The sequence below is a fragment of the Lissotriton helveticus genome, chromosome 5_1 (assembly GCF_964261635.1).
Source record: "Lissotriton helveticus chromosome 5_1, aLisHel1.1, whole genome shotgun sequence".
NCBI classification, from domain to species: Eukaryota; Metazoa; Chordata; class Amphibia; order Caudata; family Salamandridae; genus Lissotriton; species Lissotriton helveticus.
In genome coordinates, this window is record NC_136065.1 from 2,142,267,407 (window position 1) to 2,142,286,458 (window position 19,052).

The window sequence follows — 19,052 nt, forward strand, 5'->3', positions numbered from 1 at the left end:
CTGTCACGACGCAGCAGCATGCTTAGACTGAACCCTGCTAGCATCTGTAATGCACCTACCCTCCTCACGTCCTCCAGGCAGCACTAGGTGGCAGCGAGTGATATGTAATGCCTGCATGTAAGGGATAGTTCCTCGTCCCGGATAGTCTTTGTAAAGCCTTACCCAAAAACCCTCCATTGCAGAAGGTATCCTGAGACTTCCCAATAAGGTAGGGTTCCTCAACGGTCCCTATACATGCTGAGAGAAGTACTTTCTACTTTTACTATGAGAAGAATTGCATGTTGGGGATGGTACTGTTAGCACTGTGCAGTGCAATTCCACCTCGTATACATCTGCAAATTCTGTCCAGCCTGGGTCTCGTCTGTGTTGCATGTCACCTCGCACAATTGTCATCTGCGTTGCCTGCCGCCTTGCACAGTTGTCGTCTGCCCTGCATGCCGCCCTGCCCAGCTCGGCGCTGCCTGCCACTCTGCCCAGGTCGGCGCTGCCTACCGCCCACCCTTCTCTTGTCTGTTACTTGTCGCCCTACCCAAGTATTTGTTGCTTACCTCCATTGTTATCGACAGTACATTTTCGTTGTATTTGCCTCTCCATGAACTGTGTGACACTCACTTGTTGTCTTGTTACTCTACCGCCCTGTAGCTCTGGAGCGACGAGGTCGACAAAGTAAGTATTGGTATCCGAAGAGTTCCTGTAACTGGGACTATTTGGGACAATGGAGATATGGGTTTGGGCATTGTGTTCTTGTGATGTGTGGTCCACTTGTGCTGGGATTTTATGTCTAGTGCTATATGTCTATCTATCTATATATAAATATATATATATATATTTCATATTTCTTGCCATTAGTGTGGCTTCTGGCCTACTCCACATGTGATTCTGGGGTTTGCATCTTCGAACAGACCTTTGAGTTATCCTTTGGTAACGGGTGTTAGGATTTCTGGAGTGGGTGTTGGTGTCTTATTTAGTAAGCAGTGAGTTTATCATTTTTGTGTCTGCAGAACTTTGCTCACTGCTGGCACATATCTGCAGGTTTGCATCCTGTCGGATGCTCAGCGCTTAGAGGTAGTCGGCCACACCGTGGTTAGAGTGTGTGTGTGTGTGTGTGCGCGCGCGCGCTCTTCTCTCACCACACAGATGCCAGGCTTGGCCCTTCTGGTCCACCTTCATTCAACGCTGACCCTCTGCACAGGGTCTGGTGTGTACAGATGGACATTCATACTCAAGCAGTCATGATCTTTCTGATAGATACATCTGCCAGTGGATTCCTCACCTTGTGAATATCCCCCTTGCGTCCGCAACATTCGGAAATTCTTTTCGTAGCTTTGCGCCGACGTGGACTTGGACGTCATAGAGGCACGGCATCGCACGCGACTCCACTGACGTCACCGACGCCCATAATAGGCCCACGCCGGCGTTATGACATCAGTTCCCTTTTTTCCGCGTCGTCGACGCTAACGGTTTCGGGGAATCTCGGTAGCTTTCTGGTGATTTTGTTGCTATTTCCTTCGTCTTTCTGCTTCTTTGTTTCGTGACGATGTCGTTAAGGAAGACTGGCTTCAAGCCCTGCAGGGAATGCGGGAAAATGATGTCCATCACGGACCCGCACGAGGACTGTTTATGATGCTTAAGCTCTGACCATGATGTGGATGATTGTTCATCTTGTCGAAAGATGAACCCGAAGGCCCTGCGGGAAAGCGAAACCAAGCTCTTGGTGGCGAAGTTGAAGGCTGGCAAAGGTAGGAAAACTTCACGATCTCGTTCGAGAAGGGCGAGGTCGAGGTCGAAGTCAAGATCCAGATCTCGAGAGGGGTCGACCTTTAAGTCCTCTACAGATCATGCTTCAAACTCAAGAAAGAAGCATAAGAAGAGGAGACATGAGTCCCGACTTCACTCGGGAAAGGAGTCAGACTCGAGATCGAAGTCGCCTAAGAAGGTTCGATCGAAGGTGATCCCTCCGCAGGAAGCTTCGAATCAGGAAGGTGAGGCTTCGCCTTCGGAGTCGCAGGTGCAGTCGCCGGCTCCGGCTTCCAATCCATCTCCGGCGCCGTCCCCGGCCCGAGAGGAAGAAGTTCAGGTGGAAGGGGAATCTGTGCCTGTGTAGGAGCTGGATTCGTTCCCACCTCAAGTCCAGCCTGAGGGTGTTCAGCCACCTTTTCCTGCCCCAGGCCAAGACCCATCAGCGTTTCTGAACGCTATGTATGGCGTCTTTTCGAGGGCTTGGTACCCCTCTGGAGCACCTTCGGGCCCCATGGGTCCACTGGCCTTCAATTTGGGGGTACCACACTCCTATTCCCCGGCACCATTTATGCCGTTTATGCCACCCAATGCCTCCATGGCAATACACGGCCCCGCCGAAGTCGTCGCCGCCGGTCCCGGCGTCGCCCGCTCCAGGTTGACCTCGAGTACAACCCACTGGACCATCGGATTCGGTACCGACGTCGGTTCCGGCTCCATCGGAGTCGATGGTGGATCCAGTGGAGAGGCGTGTTAAGGAGAGGTCCAGGAGGGAGGCACAACGCCTTTTGAAGGAGCAGAGATATATTGACTGTCGTCCTGATGTGGAGGAAGGTGAACTAGAAGAAGACTGCTTTGAAGACCTAGCAGATGCTAGTGGCCTGGATTTTTCCCCGGAATGGGAGTTACCATCAGGTTCTGATGCTCCTTCAAAGGACGTCCAGCCTTATCATGTGGTAATGAGGAAGGCTGCGGGACTAATTAATTTGACTTTGCCAACAGTTGAATTTAAGTCTAATCTTCTTACTGAGGTCCTATACTCTCCTAGTTCGGTGGTGGAACCGTTGCTTCCGTTTAATGAGGCTTTAACAGAGCCCATTATGGAGGTGTGGAAAAAGCTTCTAACTGCTCCGGCTGTTTCCAAAAGTGTGGCCAGACAATACAGGGTTGCACCAGAAGACCCTGCCTTTTTAACATCTCATCCTTCTCCTGAGAGCCTGGTCATTCAGGCGGCATGTTCAAAGAAGTCTTTGAGTGCGTTTCCCCAAGTACCTGGGGATAAGGAGGCCAAGAAGCAGGATCAGGTGGCCAAAAAGACTTTCTCCTCGGCAAGTATGGCATTGAAGTACACTAATGCCACTTGTCTCATGGGGAGATATGTGCACGCACTTATGGATTCATTGCGTTCTTTGGCTCCTAAGATCCCTGATGGAAGTAGGGGTGATTTTGAGGAAGTTTTGTCTGACGCTCAAGCGGCGGCACACCAAGTAAAACAAAGCGGGTTGGACACTGCTGATTCCTTGGCTCGCATCATGGGCACTGCGGTTGCCACGAGAAGGCCGGCTTGGCTAAAATCATCGGACTTTTCTGCAGATGTTCAAGCAGCTTTATTGGATCTGCCATTCGATGATGTTGGTCTCTTTGGCAAAAAGGCCGATACTGCCTTAGAGAGGTTTAAGGACAGTAGAGATACTGCCAAATCTTTAGGACTCCAGATCAGAGGTTCTTCGGCCAGGAGATTCAGAGGGTTTGGTCGCTCTTCCTTTCGCAATTATCGACAAGGTCAGCAGCAGCAACAACAGCAGCAGCAGATTTCCTTGTACAGGTTTTACAGGCCTCTTCCTCCTCCACCTCCTCCAACCCCCCAGCCACAGAAAAGCAGCCCTAGATCCGCCATTCAGGATAATGCGGGTCCGGTGGAGGGTCGGCTTACCCACTTTCTACGGGATTGGGAATCGGTTACATCAGATCTTTGGGTTCTCAATCTCGTAGAAAATGGGTATGCCCTTCCCTTTCGAAAATTTCCTCCCAATTACCCTCCTTGCCAAGGTTATTGCACGGAGGAACATCTGTTGCTTCTACAGGAGGAAGTACAGACTCTATTAAGAAAGGGTGCGATAGAGGTGGTCTCAGAGCAGGAAAGGGGTCAGGGATGCTACTCCCGGTATTTCCTGATTCCCAAGAAGGATGGCAGACTTCGTCCAATCCTGGATCTCAGGATCTTGAATCTCTATCTAAAACAAGAGAAATTCAAGATGCTCACCCTTGCTAGGTTCTTCAAGCGCTGCTGGAAGAAGACTGGATGGTGTCGCTCGACTTGCAGGATGCGTATTTTCACATCCCAATCCTGAAGTCGCCCAGGAAGTATCTCCGTTTTACGGTGGGGTCGCAACACTTTCAGTTTGCGGTCCTGCCTTTTGGAATTACTACTGCGCCTCGAGTCTTTACCAAGGTGATGGCGGTGGTGGCAGCACATCTCAGAAGGTCGGGGATTCCAGTATTCCCCTATTTGGACGACTGGCTGATCAAAGCAGAGTCGTCAGAGAGAGTGCTCCAACATCTGCAAGAGACAACCCAGTTGTTGTACAGGTTGGGTTTTTTGATAAATGTACCCAAGTCTCACCTGGTGCCCTCCCAGCGCATCCTGTTCATAGGTGCTGTACTGGACACAACTGTATGCCGTGCATTCCCTCCTCAAAGGATTCGCGACATTCAGGAAATGATTCCTTTATTTTACAATGGAGCGGTCGTTCCAGTCCTGAAGGTCCTTCGCCTGCTCGGTCTGATGGCTTCATGCATTCTGTTGGTCAACCATGCACGCTGGCACATGAGGGCACTCCAGTGGTGCCTCCGCAGGCAGTGGTATCGGCACAACGGAGATCTCAGGGAGTCAGTGAGGATCTCCAGAGAAGCTGCAGCGGATCTGAGCTGGTGGGGCGTGGAAGGCAACCTGTCTCAGGGGAAGCCTTTTCATCTGCCTCCTCCGGTGGCCACAGTAATAACGGATGCATCCACTCTAGGGTTGGGGTGCTCATCTAGTGTACCTGGAGGTCAAGGGTCTTTGGTCCCCAGAGGAAAGGTTGCTTCATATCAACCTTCTGGAATTGCGGGCGATACGTTTGGCGCTCATGGCCTTCCTCCCTTCCCTTCGCGGTCGGTCAGTCCAAGTCCTGACTGACAACAAGACCGCGATGTGGTATATCAACAAGCAGGGAGGAGTGGGGTCGCAGTGTCTCAGCAGGGAGGCTCTGCGACTCTGGTCTTGATTTGTCTGATGGCAAATCATCTGGCCGGTGTTCTGAACGTTCGTGCGGACGTTCTCAGTTGGCAGTTCTTGGCCGACCACGAGTGGAAAACATTCAAACAAAAGTTAGAAAACAGTATGGATTGGTATTTGTGATTTATTACCAAACGCTGCGTGATTGCCGATAGCACAATATGAATCAAATTTGTAATTAAACAAGCCCCAAGGGGGGGAGAGGAAGGGGAGGGAAAAGAAAGTGCTTGAGGGAGTGATAAGGACATAGAAAATTGACACAGTGTAGAAAGGTAACAAATGTATTACAAATTTGGTGACAGTATAAAAATAATTACAGTACAAATGCCAAAATATAAGGCACAATTCGGAACATTGTCAATAAATCACATTCGACGGTCACATCTGACTGCTAGATAGATCGGGGGTGAGCCGGAATGTCAACAAGGAAAAAAGCAGTCGACGTTTCGACCCCTGTCAGCAGGCTAATTAAAGTCCTTTCACGGGGTCTTCATCAGGACGTCACACAGGGAGGGGGAGGGGCATTCTGTATGAAAAAATAATTAAACTTTAATACATAGTGAGGACGACAATTGTTCATCCTGTCTCATATATAGACCAAGGGGTGAATTAAAAACAGAATTTACCATGGGGTACGGCCCGGTTGGGCTCTGTACATGAGAGAAGGAGATGCCACGCTGAGAATTCGTGGTCAATCAAATGTGGTGGGAGCCTCAACTGAAGAGGAGACAAACAATCAATGAAATATTAAAGAAGAAGAATCATCAGAAACAACCAGCTGAACTAACCAAAATGGGTGTGCTTCGACCCTAGGATGGAGGGTGAGGCATCAGTAGTAATAATGGCCGAACTTTTTACCAACATTAGCAAAGGGATTAATCACAACAGATTGATAACCTGGCCATCTAATGATGTACCTCTGAGTTCTGGGAAAAAGAATTCTCCGAGGATCCACAGATATGGCGTATTGCGAAGAATTACTTTAGTCTCCTGTGGTTAGCTGAAAGGAGCAGAAGGTATACTAAATGCACCGAAAAGACGAATCTCCTAATCTGAGGAATTCACTGCAAGGCGGCAAATACTCACAGGAAAATTAAAGCGGACAATGCCGTCTACATGAAGCATTCAGTCAAACTCCGTCACGTCGGTGGCGCGGAGTGGAAAATTCGTAGGTCTAACTCGAAGCGGGATGCAAATTCCAGCGCTCGTGTTACTGTTGGACCTGCGATAGATGAGGTAATTGCTTACCTAAAGACCGGGACTCTACTTTTGAGAAAAATTATCTGAATTCAGAGTTACTTACAGATCAAAAGCGAGCAGCGCCGTTTACATCGGTCCTGCCATGAAATCCGCAGCCACTGCAATGCGGAGTTGTGGGAGGAGCAAACTGATAAGGTTATTCAAGGAAATGGAAAAGTTACTCGCGATCGCCGAGTTGGGCGTCTGAGTATGATTGGATGGCCCGAGTCAGGATTTGGGAATAAATTCGGGTATAAATTCATGGAACAAGTATACAAGGCATACAAATAATTGTATTCAGGAAAAATTGATAAGAGATAACATAAGAGTTTCAGGCACACGGTCACTGATGCATCTCTCACACAGGAGGATGTAAACCAGTAATGAACAGTTATTTTTTGGAAAGTCAACAGTCCAAAACATTACAGTTGCAAAAATCATAACACGAGGTCATGGGTGGAAAGCATTTGATGATCACAACAACATAATGCTCGTGCACTTCTCCAACATGAGAGTGTAAACGAGTATGGATAATTGAAGAGCATATTATGATGTGAGGGTAAATTTCTTAACAAATATATATATATTGATTTGTAACCCAGTGCTGCCAGTTGTGCGATGCTACTATCCTGCTCATTCAACCCATTCTTGATGGAGTCCAGAAGGGACATCCATTTGGACTCACGTGTGTTCAGTATTGTTAAAAGATTGCCTCCTCTTCTACCAAGGGTAACCTTTTCAATAACAAACCATCGTAAGTCTGTGACTACGTGTCCCGCTGTTAGCCAATGGTCTACCAGAGGTGCCCCTGCTACTTTGCATCTCAACCTACTGCAATGAGAGGAAATCCTGGACTTAATCTTTTGTTGAGTTTGGCCTACGTATAACTGGCTGCATGGGCACCGAATGATGTAAATGACTCCAGTTGTGTTGCAGTTCGTGTAGTGTTTTAGATTATACGTTCTTCCCTCGTGGGCAAATGTTTTGGTCTGAATAGTCGTGTCACAAGCGGTGCATGTGAAACACCTGTAATGGCCAACCACAGGGGGCAGGTTCCAAAGTGATGTTAGAGTGGGTTGACTCACTGGCTCCAAGTAAGAATGGACCACCATGTCCCTTATGTTTTTGGCTCTCTTAAAGGAGTGGAGAGGCAGTTCTGTTTGTTTAATGACATCCGCGACCAAAGGCCAGTTTTGATTGATAATCTTTTTTATGTCATTGCTACGCGTTGAAAAAGTCGTGACACAAATGACACGGTCAAGCGCGGCGCGTGGTGAATTATCTGGATTGAGTAGGGAGTCGCGGGGGTTGTACCACGCCCGTTTTCTAGCTCGTTTTACCATCCTGGAAGGGTACCCCCGAGATATGAGGCGTTCGCTTAAAACCTCGGACTCTTTGAAATAGTCCGCTCTTGTGGAACAATTCCTCCTGATTCGGAGGAATTGCCCAACCGGAAGATTATCCTTGAGGCCCCTTGGGTGATGACTCTGATATTGTAGTAATGAGTTACGTTCTGTTGGCTTCCTAAACAGCGTTGTTTGCAGGTGGTCTGTTTCCGCATAGATCGAGATGTCTAGAAAGGGTAAGGTTTTGTTGCTGGATTCCATCGTGAACTGGATATGAGGGTTCCGAGAGTTCAGCCAGTCGTGGAAGACTTGAAGTTGGTCCCCGTTCCCTTCCCAAATGCAAAGAACGTCATCAATGTATCTAACCCATAAAGGCAGGTTGGCCTTGAAGGGATTAGTGGATGAGAAGATATGTTGATGTTCAAAATTGTCCATGTAAATTATTGCCAAATTTGGAGCAAAGGTAGCCCCCATCGCTACTCCCCTCGTCTGTAAATAGAAACCTTCTTGAAAAATGAAAAAATTGTGCATCATAGCAATTTCCAGTAACTCAATTATGAATTCTGTAGGGACCTGAACTGGCGCGATTCGGGTATCTAAGGCCTTTCTCATCACTTCCAAAGCATCCTGCTGGGGGATGCTGGTGTAGAGCGATATAATGTCGCAGGTGACTAGGAGTGCACTTTCTGGATTGAATGGTCTTCCATCTATCAGGTTAATGACCTGGGTAGTATTTCTTAGGTAGGCCTTCGTATTAAGAGCAATGGGTTTGAGAAAAAAGTCCACATATTGGCACAGGGGCTCTAGCAAGGAACCACAGCCGGACACGATAGGTCGTCCTGGAGGCTTGTTAAGGTTCTTGTGCACCTTCGGTAGGGTGTAAATTGTAGCAAGTCTCGGAAATTTTTGATTGAGGAATTCGAATTCCTGTTTGCTCAGAAAACCAGTATCCAATCCAACAGAACGTAACTCATTACTACAATATCAGAGTCATCACCCAAGGGGCCTCAAGGATAATCTTCCGGTTGGGCAATTCCTCCGAATCAGGAGGAATTGTTCCACAAGAGCGGACTATTTCAAAGAGTCCGAGGTTTTAAGCGAATGCCTCATATCTCGGGGGTACCCTTCCAGGATGGTAAAACGAGCTAGAAAACGGGCGTGGTACAACCCCCGCGACTCCCTACTCAATCCAGATAATTCACCACGCGCCGCGCTTGACCGTGTCATTTGTGTCACGACTTTTTCAACGCGTAGCAATGACATCAAAAAGATTATCAATCAAAACTGGCCTTTGGTCGCGGATGTCATTAAACAAACAGAACTGCCTCTCCACTCCTTTAAGAGAGCCAAAAACATAAGGGACATGGTGGTCCATTCTTACTTGGAGCCAGTGAGTCAACCCACTCTAACATCACTTTGGAACCTGCCCCCTGTGGTTGGCCATTACTGGTGTGGCACATGCACCGCTTGTGACACGACTATTCAGACCAAAACATTTGCCCACGAGGGAAGAACGTATAATCTAAAACACTACACGAACTGCAACACAACTGGAGTCATTTACATCATTCGGTGCCCATGCAGCCAGTTATACGTAGGCCAAACTCAACAAAAGATTAAGTCCAGGATTTCCTCTCATTGCAGTAGGTTGAGATGCAAAGTAGCAGGGGCACCTCTGGTAGACCATTGGCTAACAGCGGGACACGTAGTCACAGACTTACGATGGTTTGTTATTGAAAAGGTTACCCTTGGTAGAAGAGGAGGCAATCTTTTAACAATACTGAACACACGTGAGTCCAAATGGATGTCCCTTCTGGACTCCATCAAGAATGGGTTGAATGAGCAGGATAGTAGCATCGCACAACTGGCAGCACTGGGTTAAAAATCAATATATATATATTTGTTAAGAAATTTACCCTCACATCATAATATGCTCTTCAATTATCCATACTCGTTTACACTCTCATGTTGGAGAAGTGCACGAGCATTATGTTGTTGTGATCATCAAATGCTTTCCACCCATGACCCTGTGTTATGATTTTTGCAACTGTAATGTTTTGGACTGTTGACTTTCCAAAAAATAACTGTTCATTACTGGTTTACATCCTCCTGTGTGAGAGATGCATCAGTGACCGTGTGCCTGAAACTCTTATGTTATCTCTTATCAATTTTTCCTGAATACAATTATTTGTATGCCTTGTATACTTGTTCCATGAATTTATACCCGAATTTATTCCCAAATCCTGACTCGGGCCATCCAATCATACTCAGACGCCCAACTCGGCGATCGCGAGTAACTTTTCCATTTCCTTGAATAACCTTATCAGTTTGCTCCTCCCACAACTCCGCATTGCAGTGGCTGCGGATTTCATGGCAGGACCGATGTAAACGGCGCTGCTCGCTTTTGATCTGTAAGTAACTCTGAATTCAGATAATTTTTCTCAAAAGTAGAGTCCCGGTCTTTAGGTAAACAATTACCTCATCTATCGCAGGTCCAACAGTAACACGAGCGCTGGAATTTGCATCCCGCTTCGAGTTAGACCTACGAATTTTCCACTCCGCGCCACCGACGTGACGGAGTTTGACTGAATGCTTCATGTAGACGGCATTGTCCGCTTTAATTTTCCTGTGAGTATTTGCCGCCTTGCAGTGAATTCCTCAGATTAGGAGATTCGTCTTTTCGGTGCATTTAGTATACCTTCTTCTCCTTTCAGCTAACCACAGGAGACTAAAGTAATCCTTCGCAATACGCCATATCTGTGGATCCTCGGAGAATTCTTTTTCCCAGAACTCAGAGGTACATCATTAGATGGCCAGGTTATCAATCTGTTGTGATTAATCCCTTTGCTAATGTTGGTAAAAAGTTCGGCCATTATTACTACTGATGCCTCACCCTCCATCCTAGGGTCGAAGCACACCCATTTTGGTTAGTTCAGCTGGTTGTTTCTGATGATTCTTCTTCTTTTTCTTTAATATTTCATTGATTGTTTGTCTCCTCTTCAGTTGAGGCTCCCACCACATTTGATTGACCACGAATTCTCAGCGTGGCGTCTCCTTCTCTCATGTACAGAGCCCAACCGGGCCGTACCCCATGGTAAATTCTGTTTTTAATTCACCCCTTGGTCTATATATGAGATAGGATGAACAATTGTCGTCCTCACTATGTATTAAAGTTTCATTATTTTTTCATACAGAATGCCCCTCCCCCTCCCTGTGTGACGTCCTGATGAAGACCCCGTGAAAGGACTTTAATTAGCCTGCTGACAGGGGTCGAAACGTCGACTGCTTTTTTCCTTGTTGACATTCCGGCACACCCCCGATCTATCTAGCAGTCAGATGTGACCGTCGAATGTGATTTATTGACAATGTTCCGAATTGTGCCTTATATTTTGGCATTTGTACTGTAATTATTTTTATACTGTCACCAAATTTGTAATACATTTGTTACCTTTCTACACTGTGTCAATTTTCTATGTCCTTATCACTCCCTCGAGCACTTTCTTTTCCCTCCCCTTCCTCTCCCCCCCTTGGAGCTTGTTTTATTACAAATTTGATTCATATTGTGCTATCGGCGATCACGCAGCGTTTGGTAATAAATCACAAATACCAATCCATACTGTTTTCTAACTTTTGTTTGAATGTTTTCAATTCTCCTCCAGTGTATGTGACTGTTGGAAATGGGATCCCCGGCTGGCCAGGGCTTTCGCCAAAGTCAGTCAGAGACCACCACACCCAAGTCAGGGCAAGGGAGTTACACGCCAAGATAACCCCTACTCACCCTCTAGGTAACGTGGCGCGAGCAGCAAGGCTAAACTTGGAGGCGATGTAGGTTAAGTATTTGCGCACGCACCCCAGCAACAACAACCAAAGGCCCACCACAAAGGAAACTCCACACAAGGTTATGTAAAAATAGCCTTTGTATTATAATAAATATACATCAGATAAAACACACATCTGGTTACACTGTGCCAACAGGCACGGGCGGAATTTACAAGGGATATTGCACAGGGCAGGGCCACTTGGACCCCTGTCCGGGGTATCAGCACTTTTAGAAATAATACTTTCAGAAATAGCACTTTAGACAGTAAAATCAGTGTAGCACACAATATAAAAATAGAGCATACAACCAGTAATCACTGGTAACAGGACCTCACTAGCACCACCTGTACTAGGGAGAAAAACAACCACCTACATGTCTCAATTCCTGTAGGGGTGTAAAAACAACACACATGATGCATTAACATTCAGAGGTGTAAAAGCACACAATTGCGCCAAACTCAGATAAGTCACCACCTGTGACAGTCTCTGTGTCCAAATGTCAGGGCCTAAACGTGGCAGCTGCCCACAAAGTGCTGGGCAGCTGAATCATCAATAATGGGCCAACGCTGGAGCCTCGCAGGCTCTGCCCAACTGACTGTCTCTCAAGAGCTTCACTAGGCTCTGAACCACAATTATGCCCCTGAGCCTCTCAGGGCTCGTGACACGACATCTGGGCGGGGGAGCCTCTCAGGGCTCGAGAGCAAATGGGGGGGCCAATGTAGGAGCCTCGCTGGGCTCTACGAACAAAATGGCCCCCAGGAACCTCTCCGGGCTCCTCCACAATGATGCGGGCGTCAGGGCCCCTCACGGGGGACCCTCGAACACGTGGGGGCGCTTGGAGTCCCCCCTCTGGGGACTCAGGACGAGAAATGCCCCCTAAGAGCCTCTCTGGCTCTAGACACAAGGGCGCGAGGTCGCGCTGCTGAGGGGGGCAGGGGGGGGGGGGGGCGGACACCGACAACGTGTCCCGGCGCCCCTCCCCTCGCTTCTTGGCAACACTCACCGGCTCTGGGCTGCAGTGCGGCTCCTCTCGTCCCGGGGCTCTCCTCTCCACTCGGGGAGCCTCGGGGACCCGGCCGGCAGCTTCTCTCGTCCCGGCTCGTCGGAGGAGGCGGGACTTCCGGTCGGCCTTTCCTGGGCCGCGCTGGGATTGGCCGGGCCGCTTACCACTTCCGGGTCGCCGCGGGCAGCGCGGCGGCCCGCTTCTTAGGCAGGCAGGCGGCTTCCCAGGATCCGAGGAGTGGGCTCCCTCGTGAATCCAATACAAACGGGCACAATGAAGCGGCAATGAGCGGGGTGGCACCCGCGCCGTCAAAACCGCCACACAGGGCGATCAGATGCCGGGTGGGCACCGGCTGTGCTCTCAAAGCGCTAGCAGCGCTAGAAACTAAGGGCAGGGGCTCCCAAGCGCCTCCAGGACAGAATACAGCGCTCACAGCGCTATGGCCCAAATCAAGCGCTTTCAAGCGCTAGGCAGGGAATTCAGCGCTCACAGCGCTGAAGGGCAGAGAGCAGCGCTCTCAGGCTGCAGGCAAGGAGTCCTCAGTGCTCCCCAGCACTGGAGGACAGGACAAGGCTCCAGCAGGGGCTGGAGGCAGGCAGGAGGGCAAGGCTGGGCCAGAGCCAGCACACTGGGTCTCCAGGCAGGGAGACACCCCAAGTGGCGGTCCTCCTGGCCCCAGCAGCAGCAACAGCCCCCTCTGGCAGGATCCAAAAGCAGAACATCTTCTAAGGGGACACAGCCCCTTCTTATAGTAACAAATCCTTTGTTTCAAGGTGCAGGGTGGGGGGAAAACCAGTTTCAGCTGGCTTTGGAGCACTCTTAATGGCCCAACCACCCATCTCATTCACTGGGGAGGCTAGGGTCGTTAGACACACCACAGGGGGGCGGAGCCAGCATTGTGTGGGGAAAACCCAGCCCATCCAGGACACAGGTACACTCCTCCCACACATCACTCATGCTAATCTCCCACTCACCACCGGGCAGACCCATCCAGACTTCCTGGAGCCTGGCATGCCAGCCAGCTCCAGCCAATCACTCTCCAGCACCCTCACAGCACACGCACATCAATGTCCAGAAGTAGCACTTCCCTTCTAGACACATACATGCCGCATATACCATCTCGCAGCATTCACTCTCACGAGTTTACACATACTAAACTCGAGCCTGCACTCCCCACGCATCAGGAACTACCAGGGACACACACATTCCCCATGCATTCCTATGGGAGGGCAGGCCAGCCATGCTACACGCACGCACTTTCACTCTGGGACCCAGGGAAAAGTGCGCAGAGACCCAAAAATCACTGACACAGGGTCACACATAAAGCAAAAAGTTCAGGGGTGAACCAGCCCTGCGGGCCAAGTCCAACATAACCCCCTTCCAGCCAAAACGCAGGGGAGAACAATCACCACCGTGATGGACTTCCCTGCTTGGGGCGATAGAACACGGACGCAGGCCCGCCACTGCCGGGACACCCTCCTGTTCTATGCCACGGTGAACCCCTAGGGTTCCTTCTAAAGCTACTGTAAGGACCAGCTGGGCTACCCCACTGGTACTCCTCAGCTGTCCGCGGCCAGGACCAGGCCCTAGGCCACCCAGGTGCCACTGGTTCCTGCCTACTCACGAAGTGGGGGGTAGTAACCCCTGGCACATAGTAGCCATTCTCCACTCCTCCTGTCTGCAAGACAGGGCTAGACTGCCACTGGTTCTCCAGCCTAGGGTCTACAACCTCAGGTGGACCAGGAGTCTCAGGGAAGGCGCTCCTCCCCTTTCCTCTTCTTTTAGGGTTCCTCCTCCCCGTGCGAGGGGGACACCTAGAACGCCATTCCAACCTAGGGTTTAACCCCTCAGGCTGCACCGGGGTCAGAGGTGGGCTCTCCCACCCTCTGCACCCCCTTCCAGAGGTCTGCCCTCTCCCACCTGGAGAAGTTCCCCTGGAAGAAGAACCGGTCAGGACACTGGTTACAGTCGTCCTACCCTTCAGGTCAGGCTGATCCTGAACCTGGCCATCCAACCTCCGGTCTAAAACCTTTGGTGGAACAACTGCCTGGCACTCCAGGACTTCTGGGGACTCACACACAATCCCCCTGAGGCTAACAACTGACACATCTGTTGTGTGACTGTCTGTCTGGCGCAGATCTCCCGCCCTCTGTCCACCTGACAGTGCGTGACGATCCCCCAGACCAGAGGTGGCACCACCCGGGTCCCTCCAAGAAGATCTAGCCCAACTGGCTAGTCTCTGGTCCACTGGTGCATCCACTGGGAAACTCATCCCCCAATCACTCCTCACGCTGGACTCCTGTACCCTCCCTACCGGAGCGGTACTGCCAGCCTCTAGAACCACAGGAGCTCTGGTTACAGACGCTCCAGGTCCTCTACTCACTAGGAGATCCTCCTCAAATGGGCTAACAGGACAGCCTAGGTCCCCAACCTGGTGTTCCCTCAAGAAACCACCCAGGCTCTGAGACAGGGCTTCGGGCCTCTGGGGGCTCTCAGCCACCCACTGACTCCTGCTCCACTGAGCCAGGCAGTCAGCCCCTACACCCTTCTCACTATACTGGGACCTAGCTGGGCTACACTGAGCCTCTTCCACCACGCTGGGCTGGAAGATCCCTGACCCACTACTTTCGGAGTCACTCACCAATGACTCTACAGAACCTCTGGCCCTTTCCCAGCGGTCTGCTTCCTCTGCCAGGTCACTTGGTTCAGACAATCCACACCCTACTAGGTGTTGGCGCAACCCTGGTGAACAACAACTGAGCAACTGCTCTCTGAGAAACATATCGAACAATATGTCCCAATCACACTTCGTGGGCTCCCGTACCCAATCACACAGGGCTCCACAACAGTCATCCTCAAAGTCTACCCAAGACTGGTGAGACGGTTTCCTAAGGTTCCTAAACCTCAACCTATTCTCCTCCTCTGGGGAAACAGGAACCATACTCTGGGAACCGGGACTTTCTAGACTGAGATTTACATAGCTGCCACCACTGGACTCAACCCTCCCTGGGGGATCCAGAAAATTAAGACTGCGGTCAGGGGATAACCTACACTCTAGGGCTATCTTCTCCCTGGCCAAGGCCCTCTCAGCCTCTGCAGTCCGCTCATTCACACCCAGCTGCGCCATCTCTCTGGCATACTCTAACCGGAGCTTCTCCATGGCCAGCTGGTGCTCCCTCTCTTCTCTCCTATCCACCCACTCCTCTGGGGACAGGGAAAGGGATGGGGTGCTACATCTGACACTGGACCCAGCAAGGGACTCCCTATCTAGGGGGTACTCGCTCTCTGCTGGCGCCCATCCACTGTCACACTCACTCTCCACATCAGACTCTTCAGGGCTCCCCTCAGACCCACCACCCTCATGGTGTGCGGTCCGGGCCCTCTCCCTCTCACTGTGCTCACGCTCCCAGTCACTCTTCTGCCACAGGATCAGGTTATCCCTAAGCTTGGACTGGGTGTCTGACTCACTCACTGGGATGTCTCTCTCCTTACATAACCGTACCAACTCATGCACACTGTACTTAAACAGGCCACAAAGGTTAAAAGGAGATTCCATCTTGACAGGATGCTCACAGACACGTGCAACACAAGGGATCTAGCAATCTGAAGTAGGAGTACACAATTCCAAAACTTCCACACTCTCCTTAAAAAAAGAACTCACTCATGCGTCCAGGGAAACACACCATTCATCCACACACACCCTCCCCTCGGATCGGTAAGGCAGTTTCTACCACCCCTGACTTCTCAACCTGACCAAAAGTGACACAGGTACCAAACTCTGGAAGCAGGGCGGGGGACAAATGTACTGAACACAATTATAAAATGACACTCTTCAGGAGAAGAAACAATGGAATTTTACCAACAACAATAATCCCCAAAATGTGGTTATCTAAAAATGTAGAGCTTTGAAGTGCGGCCAGCCGCTACTGTGGTACAACGCAAACACAAATCCTTATCCTCACCGCTTGCCGCCAATGTTGGAAATGGGATCCCCGGCTGGCCAGGGCTTTCGCCAAAGTCAGTCAGAGACCACCACACCCAAGTCAGGGCAAGGGAGTTACACGCCAAGATAACCCCTACTCACCCTCTAGGTAACGTGGCGCGAGCAGCAAGGCTAAACTTGGAGGCGATGTAGGTTAAGTATTTGCGCACGCACCCCAGCAACAACAACCAAAGGCCCACCACAAAGGAAACTCCACACAAGGTTATGTAAAAATAGCCTTTGTATTATAATAAATATACATCAGATAAAACACACATCTGGTTACACTGTGCCAACAGGCACGGGCGGAATTTACAAGGGATATTGCACAGGGCAGGGCCACTTGGACCCCTGTCCGGGGTATCAGCACTTTTAGAAATAATACTTTCAGAAATAGCACTTTAGACAGTAAAATCAGTGTAGCACACAATATAAAAATAGAGCATACAACCAGTAATCACTGGTAACAGGACCTCACTAGCACCACCTGTACTAGGGAGAAAAACAACCACCTACATGTCTCAATTCCTGTAGGGGTGTAAAAACAACACACATGATGCATTAACATTCAGAGGTGTAAAAGCACACAATTGCGCCAAACTCAGATAAGTCACCACCTGTGACAGTCTCTGTGTCCAAATGTCAGGGCCTAAACGTGGCAGCTGCCCACAAAGTGCTGGGCAGCTGAATCATCAATAATGGGCCAACGCTGGAGCCTCGCAGGCTCTGCCCAACTGACTGTCTCTCAAGAGCTTCACTAGGCTCTGAACCACAATTATGCCCCTGAGCCTCTCAGGGCTCGTGACACGACATCTGGGCGGGGGAGCCTCTCAGGGCTCGAGAGCAAATGGGGGGGCCAATGTAGGAGCCTCGCTGGGCTCTACGAACAAAATGGCCCCCAGGAACCTCTCCGGGCTCCTCCACAATGATGCGGGCGTCAGGGCCCCTCACGGGGGACCCTCGAACACGTGGGGGCGCTTGGAGTCCCCCCTCTGGGGACTCAGGACGAGAAATGCCCCCTAAGAGCCTCTCTGGCTCTAGACACAAGGGCGCGAGGTCGCGCTGCTGAGGGGGGCAGGGGGGGGGGGCGGACACCGACAACGTGTCCCGGCGCCCCTCCCCTCGCTTCTTGGCAACACTCACCGGCTCTGGGCTGCAGTGCGGCTCCTCTCGTCCCGGGGCTCTCCTCTCCACTCGGGGAGCCTCGGGGACCCGGCCAGCAGCTTCTCTCGTCCCGGCTCGTCGGAGGAGGCGGGACTTCCGGTCGGCCTTTCCTGGGCCGCGCTGGGATTGGCCGGGCCGCTTACCACTTCCGGGTCGCCGCGGGCAGCGCGGCGGCCCGCTTCTTAGGCAGGCAGGCGGCTTCCCAGGATCCGAGGAGTGGGCTCCCTCGTGAATCCAATACAAACGGGCACAACGAAGCGGCAATGAGCGGGGTGGCACCCGCGCCGTCAAAACCGCCACACAGGGCGATCAGATGCCGGGTGGGCACCGGCTGTGCTCTCAAAGCGCTAGCAGCGCTAGAAACGAAGGGCAGGGGCTCCCAAGCGCCTCCAGGACAGAATACAGCGCTCACAGCGCTATGGCCCAAATCAAGCGCTTTCAAGCGCTAGGCAGGGAATTCAGCGCTCACAGCGCTGAAGGGCAGAGAGCAGCGCTCTCAGGCTGCAGGCAAGGAGTCCTCAGTGCTCCCCAGCACTGGAGGACAGGACAAGGCTCCAGCAGGGGCTGGAGGCAGGCAGGAGGGCAAGGCTGGGCCAGAGCCAGCACACTGGGTCTCCAGGCAGGGAGACACCCCAAGTGGCGGTCCTCCTGGCCCCAGCAGCAGCAACAGCCCCCTCTGCCAGGATCCAAAAGCAGAAGATCTTCTAAGGGGACACAGCCCCTTCTTATAGTAACAAATCCTTTGTTTCAAGGTGCAGGGTGGGGGGAAAACCAGTTTCAGCTGGCTTTGGAGCACTCTTAATGACCCAACCACCCATCTCATTCACTGGGGAGGCTAGGGTCGTTAGACACACCACAGGGGGGCGGAGCCAGCATTGTGTGGGGAAAACCCAGCCCATCCAGGACACAGGTACACTCCTCCCACACATCACTCATGCTAATCTCCCACTCACCACCGGGCAGACCCATCCAGACTTCCTGGAGCCTGGCATGCCAGCCAGCTCCAGCCAATCACTCTCCAGCACCCTCACAGCACACGCACATCAATGTCCAGAAGTAGCACTTCCCTTCTAGACACATACATGCCGCATATACCATCTCGCAGCATTCACTCTCACGAGTTTACACATACTAAACTCGAGCCTGCACTCCCCACGCATCAGGAACTACCAGGGACACACACATTCCCCATGCATTCCTATGGGAGGGCAGGCCAGCCATGCTACACGCACGCACTTTCACTCTGGGACCCAGGGAAAAGTGCGCAGAGACCCAAAAATCACTGACACAGGGTCACACATAAAGCAAAAAGTTCAGGGGTGAACCAGCCCTGCGGGCCAAGTCCAACAGTGACTTACAATACACTATCCTTACGGGGACCCCTCTACATATGTACCACATAGCGCCCAGGTCCCCGTGACTGCATGGGTCTAACCCCCCTTTTTTGTAACACAGACCACGAGTGGAGGCTCCATCCAGAGGTAG

The 19,052-nt window shown here is 51.0% G+C and overlaps 1 protein-coding gene across 3 annotated transcripts in view; it reads left to right on the forward strand.

The window, feature by feature from the left end:
- SH3GLB2 (SH3 domain containing GRB2 like, endophilin B2) overlaps nt 1-19,052 on the forward strand; it is a 275,634-nt gene that overhangs the window by 216,475 nt on the left and 40,107 nt on the right. For 2 of the 3 annotated variants that reach the window (XM_078646267.1, XM_078646268.1), the window contains one exon: nt 643-666. The exons of the other annotated variant lie outside the window; for it this stretch is intronic. In XM_078646267.1, coding sequence (XP_078502393.1) covers nt 643-666 — 24 coding nt within the window. The remainder of the gene's footprint in view (nt 1-642; nt 667-19,052) is intronic. 3 annotated transcript variants of the gene reach the window in all.